Genomic DNA, 12,695 nt, shown 5'->3' with positions numbered 1-12,695 from the left:
TGTGTGTAGGGGGGAGGGGTGCGGGAGGTGGGTGGAGTTAATGGAGTAGGGGTTGTATAGTACCATTGTTGAAAGCAGGGGTTTTAGCTTATTCACTGTACGACTTCAGGCACATAACCTCTTTGAGCCTGTCAAGTAAAGGTACAGTATTTACTTCACATTCAAAATAATGCATTTCAAGCCTGAGCATCACGGTTGGCACAAAACTGCTGTCTTTTTGAACACCAACTATCAAATATGTGATAGAAATGCCTTGAATGTCAAGATAAAGAATGTATATATTCTCTGGGTCACAGGGATCAAACAGATTTTTGAGCAATAGAGGACACTGATGAGAGGTGCGTGTAAGGGACTGGATCCTGAGTCAAAGTCTAAGCCGCTGAAGTGGTTGCAACCCCACTTACTTTTGTCTCACTCCCATCCAAACCTCCCTACCCTCAATCCACAAGCATTTCAAAACCATGTTTCTAAAAACCAGCCATTTATATCTGTTTAGGTAAGTAACAGGAGTGAGGTGGTGTATTTACAAGTTGGCTTGTCCAGATATACTATAACTTAGTGTCTGTATTTAATATTGACAACCAAAAAATATATATAAATATCTTGCATCTATACACAACAGGGCAGGAGTCTCCGTGTCTTCTTGAGCAGTGAGTTTGCAGGCTCCCACAGGCCCTCTTCTCATGGTGACAGTGTGGCCCTCAGTGCAAAGGAGACTAGAACCCGGCAGCCCAGACTGGCCCTTCCCCTCTCCTCCCTGCACTCCAGTGCTCCCAACTGGTCTCAGGTAAGGAAAAATTAATTTGAGTGGTTGGGTAGGAAGAGATGGGAATGGGCAAATCCTAATGGAGCCTGACCCCTAGAGTGGGGAGATCCAGGCCAGCAGAAGGGGTGGCCATAGCCACCTCCTGGGATAGAAGCCTTGTAGTTCATAGTTCGATTAGTGTGTCCTTAGGACATAGGTCCGGCCCTACAGATTAGCTTGGTGAAGGAGGCAAGTGTCTGGACAGGGCATAGTCCCCACCCTCAGGCACTGAGCCATTCAGGGTGAAGCCTGGGATGTGGGTAGAGGAGACTCAGGCTGATATAAAAATAACAAAATCAGTAATAAAAAAATTATAAAACCTGTTGCTTGTCTGAATAGATTTGAGCAACAGTCTTGCTTTCGTTAAAATCCTGGAGCTGTTAAGTCCTGAATATTCTTCTGGACATCATTGCTGGCTGGAGAAAGGAGCCCCAGGCCCGGCTCGGCTGACATCTGTCAGTTTGGAAGTCTCATCCAGCTGCCTGTGCTCCTGAGAGATCCTTAGGGCTGCTGGGAGCAGGCCGGGCTGGTGGTCTGGGGCGCCTCACACTTGGGAATCAGCCCCCAGGGGATGGAACAGCTCCTCGGGTGTCTTGTCACTTTGGCTGGCTCCCCCCTGCCGGAAGCCGGAAGCAATCTCATCGAAGGTCCGGCCTTTAGTCTCGGGAACTTTGAAGTAGGTGAAGATGAAGAACAGAACCAGGAGCACAGTGAAGATGATGAAGACGTAGGGACCACATAGTTGCTGAAAGACATACAGACACGCTTGGTTGGAGTCATGACCCTACATCCTGACTGTAGGACTTTGGATAAGTCACTTTACCTTTGGGCCTTTGAGCTGAAAAAGGGAACATCCACCTCCCCAGGAAGGCTATCATAATTAAATGAGATCACGCTTGCGCCTAGCGTGTAATAGGCTCCAGGAGCACCACTCAAGGCTAAGGGGAGAACCCTGGAGTTGAGGTCAGCATTCTTGGTCATGTGACCTGGGCTTCCTACCCTCGATTTCCTCCTCAGCATGATTCCTAATGAGAATGCTGGGCCAGCACTTTGCACAGCACTGTGGGGTCATGCGTGCAGGCGAGAAATGGTGAGTATAGAGACAGTGGGGTTCTCACCTCCACATACTGGAAGCACATGCCCACAATGAAATTTGAGGTCCAGTTGGAGAAGCCTGCAACAGCAATGGCAGCTGGACGTGGACCCTGGCTGAAGAGTTCAGCCACGATGAACCATGGAATGGGGCCAGGACCCACTTCAAAGAAGGCCACAAAGCCAAAGATGGCTACGATGCTCAGATAGGACATCCAGGGTAGTTGCTCCTGTTGAGGATGACGAAGAAGGGGAAAAGTTAGACTGGGTTGTGATGGATCCTCAGGGGAAACAGAAGCTACAGAGGCAGCCCAGAGCAGAGCCATGCTAGAAGGCAGGAAGCCTGGGGCTGGTCCTGGATTTGTTGTGTATCCAGCGTTGGGCCTACGTTTCCTCATCTGAACAAAATGACTTAAGTCCTGCGGGTTGGTTCCAAGTGTGAGCCCACCCCCTGGGAGTGGTAATGTGGTATGCATGTGGAGGGTGCTAAGAGGCCCCGTGGTCCCCTGGCTGTGCCTGCAGTGCAGTCTGCCTGTGGCAGGATGCAGAAGAACATTCCTGGGGGTGGGGTGGATTCAGGTTCTAAGGTTTGTGCGGTGCCCAGCTCCGGATGGTACAGAGTAAGCACTAAGCATATGGTTCTCATATAACCATTCTCCTTGAGGCGGCCCGGGTGGAAAAGTTACGGTCTTTCCACTTGCTGCCTGTCCGGCCTTTCGGCAACCACCAAACTTTCCAAGCCCAGGTTGAGCTGTAAAATGATGGTCATGGTGCTTTCCTTGCCCAGAGGCTGAATAAACAACTGCCTGTGTGTGAGTGCCAGGCACAGGGTTGGCATAGCGGTCACAGTCACAGGCTTGGGGCTGAGGTTGATTCTTGGCTTCATCCTTTATCTGACAAGTTACTAACCTCACTGGGAATTAGGCTTCCTCCCCCATAAAATGGGAAGAACTGAACTACACCTCTAGTCGTGTGAACTGAATGAGCAAGACGTGGTTCTGCACCTCTGTGGGGAGGAGAGCAGTACTTCCCAGGGTTGCTGTGAAGATGAATTGAGGCTACAGATGAAGATTGGAAAGGGTTAATATTAGGCAAAGTAATTCCTTAAGGAGGTGAGAGTTTGGGGTCTGGGACCAGAGGTGCTGTGCTGAGAATCCATCAAGCAGGGAGGAGCAAGTTCAAGAGAGGATGTGTGTGGTTTGGAAGGTGACAACTTCAGGAGCCAGAAGGTTGAACCCACAGCCAGGGAGAGCGCAGTCACCACCTGGCCTGCCAGCCTGGGGCTGAGACAGGCATTTTGGGATCTGAAGCCCAGGCGAACTCCCCCACATCCCTCACCCTCCAGAACCTGGCAACTCACCAGCAGTGCCAGCGCGATGGTCATGAGTATGGCACAACCTGCCATGCCAGCCAGGCCTATGAGATGCAGGGTCCGCCGGCCTGCTCGCTCCACCACAAACAGCTGTGGGCAGAGACAGTGTCAGTGCCACCCCTGCCTGGTGCCCCTCTGAACCCACCCACCCAGAGGCCTCGCCTCAACAGCCGGGAAAGTCACAGGACACTGCAAAGACCAGCAGGGAAGATGGCACCGCCTCCTCCCTGGGGCTTGGCTGGGGGAGCCAGTAAGCGAAGACTCACCGACACAACAGTGAAGGCCGTGTTGACGATGCCGGAGCCAATGGTGGCGTACACAGGCTGCTGCACCCCTGCCTTCTCAAAGATGCTCGTGGAGTAATAGAAGACCTGCCAGACAACAGAAACTGTTGGAGCCTACCTGGACATTGTGGCCCTTCCCTGCCTCTGTAGCAGTGCATGTGGAACCCAGGATGAGTAAAGAATGAAGGGGACAAATACTCAGGCAGAAGGACACTGCACTGCAGTGTCCTTACAGGCTTGGGTTCTAAAGGGAAGGTTCTCCTTTGGCAGAGGCGTATCTGTTATTTCAAGTTTGGGGCTTGTTCACCGTGCACACTTGACCAGAGGGCTTGGCTGGGGCACAGGAAGGGTGGGTGGGGGCACTCACAGCATTGATGCCCGACAGCTGCTGGGACAGCTGCAGCACCACAGCAATGAGGATGGGCTGGCGGTAGGCGGGGGAGCGGAACAGCTCCAGGATGGTGACCTTCTTCTCCCGCATCATCTGCCGACTCTCTTCCTTCATCTCCTGCAGGTCATGGGTCACGTCAGCCGTCCCGCGCAGCTTCTTCAGCACTGGAGGGACCGGAGGGAAGGTGGGGGTGGCTCAGAGTGGGAAGAAGGCCAGGGCTCAGGGAGTGGGGAGGAGGGCAGGGCCCGGCCCGTACCACTCTTGGCCCGGTTCTCCTCATTGCGGTTGATGAGCAGGAAGCGGGGGCTCTCGGGGCAGAAGGGCAGCACGATGCACTGCAGCAGGGCTGGGACGAAGATGATGCTCAGCAGCAGGGGCCACAGGTCCTCGTTGCCCATGATGGAGTCCAGGCCGAACACCTGGGGGAAGCAGGGGCTGTGAGCCTCTGCCCTGACCCCCCTTCCCACCCCGTCCTGCCAGAGTGGCCTTCCCTACTTTGTGTCAGCTGCTGCTTCACAGAAGAGCCCCAGTTCTAGAGGCTCTGCCACTAGCATGAGGCTCAACCTCTCTGAACCCTCAGTTTCCTCATCAGTCACGTGGGGAAAGTAGGACCTACCCCACAGTGTTGCTGGGAGGACAAATGCCAAGGCCACAGATGTGTCCAGGACAGAGAACGGGGGCTGCTACTCTGCCACAGGAGGGTTTTGGGGACAGGGAAGGGGAAGCCTCCTGGAGAGAGGGTACACTGCACATAATGGCCTAAGGCATGCTGGGGGAAGGCGGGCCCTGTGGTTGGCGGCCTAGAGTGAGAAGAAAGGGATTGAGAAGAGTCAAGTCATCTTGCTCTCAACTAGGAGGCCATGGTGCTGTGTTCTCTGGACCTGTGTACCATAGCTGTCCTCTGCAGGGCTGTGGGGGCTGGGTGGAAGAGAAACTGCCCTGCGGGGCACAGATCTAAGAGCCACTGAAGCTGTGGGCAGGGGCTGTGCCGGGCAGGTAGATCCTGCCCTAGCTTACCTGGGCAATGAGGATGCCAACGACGATGCCCAGCTGGTGCAGGGTGCCCAGGGCCCCACGAAGGGCTGTGGGTGACACCTCACCCACATACATGGGCACGAAGCCTGTGGTCAGGCCGCAGTACACACCGATGATGAAGCGGCCCAGGATCAGCATCTCAAAGGACTTGCCCAGTTTCGAGAAGCCCATGAGCACGGCAGACACGAAGGCCAGCAGGTTCATCATCAGCATTGAATTCCGCCTGGGGGGGGGGTCACAGGTCAGGCCGGTGCCCACATTCCTTGGGCTCCCAGGGGCTGGGTCATAGGTAACACCCTAGAACAGACAGGGAAGTCTCCCCCACCTCCCACCCCATCTGGGACTCCCTGGGCAGGAGGGCATGGGCCCTCCAAGGGCAGTGCCAGGACCTCTCCTACTTACCGGCCAAAGCGGTTAACGAAAAGGCCCACAGAGAAGGAGCCAATCATGCCCCCAACGGAGAATATGGCCACAGAGAGGGACCAGAGTGTGGTGAGCGTGGTGGGCAGGATGCGCTCCCCATAGCGGTGGATCCATGTCTGGTTGTAGAACTCCTCAATCACCTGCAGGGGGAGATGCAGCCTGGGTGGGCAAGCCCCGGGCCAGGACCCAGTCTTCCTTTTCCTTTCCCCTTGCACCCCTCCCTAAGAGAGGGCCGGGGCCTGGCTCTGCCACAGATTCACTCCATGTTCTTGAGCTAAGTCCCTCTATTTCTGTGGGCCTCAGTTTCCCCAGGCAAGAAACAAGGGGTTGGAGTCCATCTGAGAGCCCCGCCAACTCTCCCGCTTCCCCTAACATGTGGTTTCCAGTGCCCTGTGGTTTCACAGGCTCAGTGTGACTTGCTGGGATGACAGCAAGTGACCAATGGTGGAAGTTCAGGCATAGAACAGAGAGGTACAAGGCCAGGTGTGGTGGCTCACACCTGGAATCCCAGCGCTTTGGGAGATCAAGGCAAGCAGATCACGGGAGGTCAGGAATTTGAGATCTGCTTGACCAACATGGTGAAACCCTGTCTCTACTAAAAGTAAAAAAAAATTAGCTGGACGTGGTGGCGCAAGCATGTAATCCCAGCTATGCGGGAGGGCTGAGGCAGGAGAATCGCTTGAACCCAGGACATGGAGGTTACAGTGAGCCAAGACTGCGCCACTGCACTCCAGCCTGGGTGACAGAGTGACACTCTATGTCTCAAAAAAAAAAAAAAAGAAGTACAGAAGGAAAAGGGCCTTCCTACTTGCCCCTTTTATCCTCACCATGTCTCAAAGCCCCAAGGGCCCATCTCCTGCCACCGGGCCCTTTCCCCAACCCCTTGCTGGGGAGGAAGCAGGGCTTGACAGACGGGTTCCGCCATCCAGGAAGTACAGACTCCCTGACCGCACTGAGGGCCTGGTGTGACAGACTCACACATGTCACCCTTCAGATGTGCTTGAAAGACTCACACTGTGGCTTTCTGTTCCCCAGGCCTAGCTCCCTTGTGTCTGGCCTGCGAGCACCCCCTTGAAGGACCCATGCATGGCCTCCTCCCCTCTCCCAAGGGCCCAGCTAGGAGGTACGGGGAAAGGCTCCACACAAGGAAGCAGTTCCAGGAACTGGAAACGCCTGTCCTAGGACAGACCTGCCCACCAGCCCTGCCCCCACCCTGGCCAGCTCCCAGGGATGTGGTAGGCAGGCAGCACCGGTTCTGCCTGAGTACACTCACTACACTCTCAGTGCCACGGGACTGGCCAGACCCATCCAGCCACACGTATAGCAGAGTGCAGGCCTAGTTACCCAGAAACGGCTTCTTGTGCACGTATACCATCACACACACATAACCATGCTCACAGAATCTGAATATTCCTGCTTCAGCCAGTCACAAACTCACAGGCCCCTCATCCCCTACCACTTACAGCTCAAACTCAATTCCATTTGAACCCAACCCATCCCAACACCCCTCCATGTGTGTGCATGCCGCAAGTTCATACACACACAGCGGTATGCAGCCTCCATCACTGCTGTTGGTCCTCCCTATCCCTTCCAACCCACCGAGGTCTAGCAAAAGAGGAAGGTGTGGGCGGGCACACTTGCCAAACGGGGGCCTGCAGTCCCAGAAATGCCCACTGAATATGCTGGGCCTGCCTCCTGGTGCCTTCCTTCCCATTGCTGTGGGTCCTCAGCCTCTAGTCATCTCTTTGCCTGCCCTGTCACAACCTGTCCCAAGTCTGGAGGCATCTGATGGAGGCCAGGCTCCAACGGGCGAGGACAGTTGGTAGGGGAGAGGCAAGCCCTAAGGATCTGCTTGTCCATTCCAAGGATGCCAGGCAGGGCAGTGAACAGAAACCTGAACTCTGAATGTGGACACAACTAAATTCAGGTACTAGCTCCACCCCTTATTTCCAGTGTGACCATGAGCAAGTTATTTCATCTCTGAGTTTCCATGGCCCCATTTCTAAAGTGCAGACATTAGCAGTAGCTGCTTCACAGTGCTGCAGGGAATCAGTGACACAGCGCTCTCCAGTGCTTGGTGTCATCATCCCTAAAATCACCCCACTGCACACTGGTGGCCTGAAGGCTGTGCAGACCACTAACAGAGTCTCCCCAAGCCTTGAACTCGTAACTCAAATTCGGGGCTCTTGCCTGGTATCAATCCAATCTCCCTACCTACCACACCTTTGCGCTATATACCATTTCCCACTCCTCTACACCTTTGAGATGCTACCACTCCTGCCTGGAAGGTACCCCTGGCCTTACTGCTGAAACCTTTCGAGATGCAGGTTTCCCTGACTCCAGGAGTTTGTCTTCCCTGAGGAAGACACTTGATTCACACCTGGTCTGTCCCAGAGCCAATGCCAGGGATACCTGGTGAGTAAATGGAGGAATTGATGAACTAAAGATGTTTGGCTCTCCTCTTAGAACCCCTTGATTCCGCTGGGGGCAGAGAGAAGGTAGATTTTGAGAAAAAAACAGAGCAACAAAACACAAAGTGTTCTTCTATGGACGAAACTAACCCCAGAGGAGGACTGGTTGGGAACGGTAATGCCCTGTTTATCAGGCTCCACCAAGAACAGGCTGTTCTGGATGAGGGTGGATATGGGAACTGTCCAGATAAATGGCGCTTGCCCTTTTGAGGGTCCAACCTTTCCTGACCCATTATGGGGTGAAAATTTGAAAAGATTTCACTTTGCTCTCCTGAGCAACCAGACCTACAAGCAGGGCTGCAGGGCAATGGTGTCTGCCCTTGGGGCTCTCTGCAGGGGCAAAGAGAGGTGTTTGCGCCTGTGCAGACTGGCTCCTGATGGCTAAATTTCTGCAGTCCATAGTTCTAAGGTATTCCCCCACTCCTCCGTGGTTCAGAGGCTTGTCTTGTACAACTCTACACACCCCTTTTGAAATTTGCCAAGAAGTCAGCAAATGGAATTTGTTTGAATTGAATACAAAGAAAGAGTAAATAGGTGCTAAGTAAGGCCTGAAACTACCTAAATAAGCCTGAAGATCTGTCGAGATGTTGGGGCAACTAATAAGAGAGGTGTATAAGTGAGGTGTGACCAGAGCTCCACCCTGAGTTACGTCTCCTGTCTGTGGTCACACAGTCAGAGGGACCCAACCTCGTCCAGGGCTGGCTCCTGGACGCTGCCTAGCTGCTCTGTTACTCAGACCACTTTATGGGGTGGAGGAAGGGTGAGCAGCCAGCTCTCTGCATGTTAACCTTGGCCTAGACTCATCCTCTCCAGCCCACAGCAGCACTTCCTGGCCAAGCTGAGGCTGGGGAGTGGGTTTCTGCCTCTTGGTGCCTGAGATTTCTGGGAAGAAGCCACGCCTGGTTTTCCACTCCTACTGCTGGTTCCGGTGCTCTGTGCCCTCTCCTCCCTGGGGATTCATATGGGGTTCCATGCTGACTCTTGGCCCAGGAAAGGCGGGAATGCTGGAGAATGAGAAGAACCCTACATAGGGAAAAGCTCTGGACACATCCTCCCTAGAAGTGTCTGGGTGCACCTCAGGAAAGAAGACTCTACTTATGCCCTGACAGGATCCCACAAGCCCAATCCCGTGGGCTCCCAGCAGCCTCCGCAGCCCTGGGTCATGTGTGAGGTGAGACCTGGCACGTGCCTGTTCTGAACGCTCCCACCTCACATGCCCATCCCAAGCTTAGGAGTTAGACACTTGATGCTGCCACCACCCCACATCCACCAATCACCAGGTCCTCTCGATTCTGCCTCCGAGTCTGTCCTACTTCTCTACCCAGGCAGCCTGCCCTGGGTCTCATCTGGATTCTGCTCCTGACTCTTCCTATCCACCAAAGTCAGACCTCATTTCCCACAGCGAACCACCCCTCAGAATGCAGTTGGTGTCCCACACACCAAATGTGCCAGGCTCGTCCATTCACCCGCTTCTCTGCTCCCTTCCCAGCCCGGTCTCTTCACCCAGCCGTGGGGTCTGGGTGGCAGCAAGCGTGTTGAGGAGGGAGGAGCGGTTCTGGTCAGTTCCCAGGGGGACTGCCATGGCATCGGCCAGCCGAGAGCTGAGGGGCTACTAAAGATCTCTGTCCAGGTGCCTCACTGAGCCTAGAGGACACCCACCATGGAGACCACCCTAGAGAAGCAGGTTGACTGTGGGCAGCTGAGATCCTTTGGACCAGATGGCTTCTGGTACACGAAGCTATTCCTCACCCAGTGGCTTTCCTGGGGTGAGGGGGAGGCCTGCACAAGCCTAAGGACACCCTGGGAATCCCCATACCACCTCCTGCCAGTCTAGGCAACTGTGGGTGAGACCACATGTCCGCCTGTCTACCAAGGAACTTCTCACTTCCCCTTTGTAGAGCGGCATGAGGCGGCGGACACTGCCTGGCACATGGGTAAGCTGTTACTGTTGTCACTGTTGCTCTCTCAAGAAGAGAAGTCACCACCTTCAGAGGAGCCTTAGGGACAAGGTTTTCCATTTTGAAATTGCCAGAAATCATTACCTTAAGAATGTAAGAGGAAGGAGGAACCTGAAGGAACTAGGGGCCTGCTCGGGGAGTAAAGCTAGTCTCCAGGCCCTGCTCAGCTGCTCCTGGCAGAGGAACCCAGCAGGTCTGTAGCCCCAGAGGGCAGAGGCGCCAGGGCCAGACTCCAGCTTCGGGGAAGGAAGAGCTTTATAGACTTCAGGGTAAGAGGCTGCCCACCTTACAGGTGGTGAGTTCCCTGTAAATAGGGAACATGCAAGTCAAAGTGCTCCAGAGCCGAACTGGCAAACATTTTATGTAAAAGGCTAGCTAGAATCCATTAGGCAGGGTCTGTGAGCCACATTCTTTTTTTCTCAACCTTGTAAAAATGTAAAAACCATTGTTAGCTCACGGGGTAGACAAAAACAGGCTGCTGGCTGGATGTGGCCCTCCTGCCAACCCTTGATCTAGGATTCTAGACCACTGCCGGGAGGGGTATGTGTTTTGGAACCTCTGGCTGGTCTCACCATCCTTCCTGCTAGACATTCCTCTACCCCAGGAGGACTAGGTCGGCTAGGTCATCCCCAGCAGGGATCCCTGGGCCAGGTTGAAGCTCCATCTCAACCCTCCCTGTGCTCTACTGGATGCTATTATGGGGAAAAAGGGGCTAACTGCCAGCCAAGCTTTCAGCGCCAGTTACAAGGAGGAAAGGGCCAGCTTCTCCGGCTTAGCCTCTCAGCCTGGCCTTCACCCCTGTTCCCTGCCTGCCCGTCTTCCAGCTGGGGCTGGCCCCGCACCGCCCCTCCTCCAAGCTCTCAGCCCAGGGCCTTCATCTCCACAGCAACTCTCAGCCACACCCCAGGGTCAGCTGGGAGATTGGAGCCAGATGTTCCAGGTGGGGCTGGACAGATAACCCTCCCCACTGGGTCCCCTGGGGCCTCATTTTGGTGCCTGGGGGAAGAGGCCCAGGTTGGGGCTACAGCTGAGCCCCAACCCGCCTGCAGAGGGCTGGACCACCCAGGCTGCTTGCCTGGAAGGGCGCGGACATGGCTAGCCTCCAAACCAAGGCCAGGCCTGCCGGCAGACAGAGGAATCATCCCACCGCGGCAGCCGTACCCGAAGCCCTTCTAAGCTCTTGCAATAAAGTGACTCCTCTACCCCAACTATGACTCACGAGGCACACGCGGTGACTCCCTCATACGACACCTCACATCTTTGCTCGGGCCTAATCACCTTTCAGGGCATGCACAGATACTCCTCTGGAAAGCCTTCCTCCTAAGAACCACCCCTCCCTCTCCACTGCAACTGGTTCTCAAACAGAGGCGGCTTTGGCACCCCATAGGACATCTGCCAATGCCCAGAGACATTTTTGGTTGTCACACTGGCTACTGGCATCCAGAGGGTGGAAGCTAAGGATGCTGATAAACATCCTCCAACGCACGGGACATGCCTCTGCAACACCAGCAGAAACATCACAGTGCCAGGTTGAAAAACCCGGCTCTAAGGGCGAAGCACCCTCTTCCTCTCCCTTCCCTGCTTCCACTGTGCTTGTTCACATTTCCATCATTGCCTTTAGACGGCTAACTGTAAGGTACCATGTGCTCCCTCTGTAGTAAACCTCAGCATGGAGATGGTCTGATGCATCCGTGTCGCTGGTGCCCAGCACGGCGCTGGAGGTGGAGAGTTGACACTAAATGACCAGCAAGCCACGAATCTAACTGAAGGGCTTGAGGGGTGATGTGATATGACAGAATGTGATGGTGTAAGAGATTGTGCAACTGTGTGTGGGAAACTTGAGACGCTGGTACATGACTGAGCTTGACTCAGCTCCAAAGTGAGAGCACACACGGCCAGCTGGGTGGCAGTTGTAGGTGAGTGAAAGGGTGTTTAGGTAGCCATCTGGGACTGTGCCCATCTTCCACAATGGTCAAGGGCACAGACTAGGGCCAGACTCCCTGGAGTTACATCATAGCCTTGCCACTTATTAGCTGTGTGTCCTTGCTTTCATTGCTTAACATCTCTGTGACCCAGTTTCTTATAAAGCAGGGAAAATGATGGTGTCTGCCTAATGGGGTTATTTTGAGGAACAACTGAATTACTATTTCTAGAGTATGTATAACAATGCCTGGATTGTATAATAATCTGAAACAATGTATAACAAGCCTTAAGTAAGCAGTAAGGGTTTATGGTAGTGGTGATGGATGAAGGGGAGAGGGGACCAGAACTCTTTGGACATAGGAGAGAGAAGGAGAGGCTGCCTGGAGCACGAAGCCCAGCTCAGCCTGACGGGACACAGGGCTTGGGTTGGGAGGCGGGTGTTGCCTCCAGCTCTTTCACTCACCAAGCTGGGTCATCTTGGGCAGACCTCACCTCCTCTGCAGACCAGGTTCCTCCTTTGTCAAACAAGGAGTGTTGTTTGTCAAACAATGAGGTCTTTTCTGGCCCAAACTCTCTGGATTCTGAGGATGCCTTATTCTTAGACATGCCTGACACGGTCCCTTGGGCCAGGACTTCATGGTTTCTCAGTGCTGTTAGTCTACTGGCACTCAGTTATTTCTACTGGCAGCTCAGTCATTTGGGGAGGGGAAAGGCAGTGCTCAGATGAGCCCAGTATGATGGTCAGGATTCCCTGTTCATTTAGCTGCTCCCCCTGTGGCTGGGCTCACCTCTTCCACCTCTGTCCTCCTCCTCCAGGAGGGGATGCATGGCAGGAATTTCCTGTCATCACTCACAGCAGGGCAGGGCCAGTGCGCAGAGCTGGGGAAGCGTGAGGCCTGGAGCCCACCTCTAGCTTAGCCCTTCACTCTCCAGATACCTCA

The 12,695-nt window shown here is 54.3% G+C and overlaps 1 protein-coding gene across 1 annotated transcript in view; it reads right to left on the bottom strand.

Annotated features, from left to right (window-relative positions):
* Positions 1 to 128: 128 nt before the first annotated feature.
* Positions 129 to 12,695, bottom strand: part of SLC2A1 (solute carrier family 2 member 1) — a 33,211-nt gene continuing 20,644 nt past the window's right edge. The window contains 8 exon segments of the mRNA NM_001257862.1: positions 129 to 1,550; positions 1,924 to 2,127; positions 3,258 to 3,359; positions 3,536 to 3,640; positions 3,921 to 4,108; positions 4,201 to 4,363; positions 4,962 to 5,202; positions 5,382 to 5,542. Of these exon segments, the coding sequence (NP_001244791.1) occupies positions 1,350 to 1,550; positions 1,924 to 2,127; positions 3,258 to 3,359; positions 3,536 to 3,640; positions 3,921 to 4,108; positions 4,201 to 4,363; positions 4,962 to 5,202; positions 5,382 to 5,542 (1,365 nt within the window). The 3' untranslated portion in view covers positions 129 to 1,349.

This window comes from Macaca mulatta, chromosome 1 (genome assembly GCF_049350105.2).
Source record: "Macaca mulatta isolate MMU2019108-1 chromosome 1, T2T-MMU8v2.0, whole genome shotgun sequence".
Taxonomy (NCBI): Eukaryota; Metazoa; Chordata; class Mammalia; order Primates; family Cercopithecidae; genus Macaca; species Macaca mulatta.
This window is presented reverse-complemented; position numbering and strand designations above follow the sequence as displayed.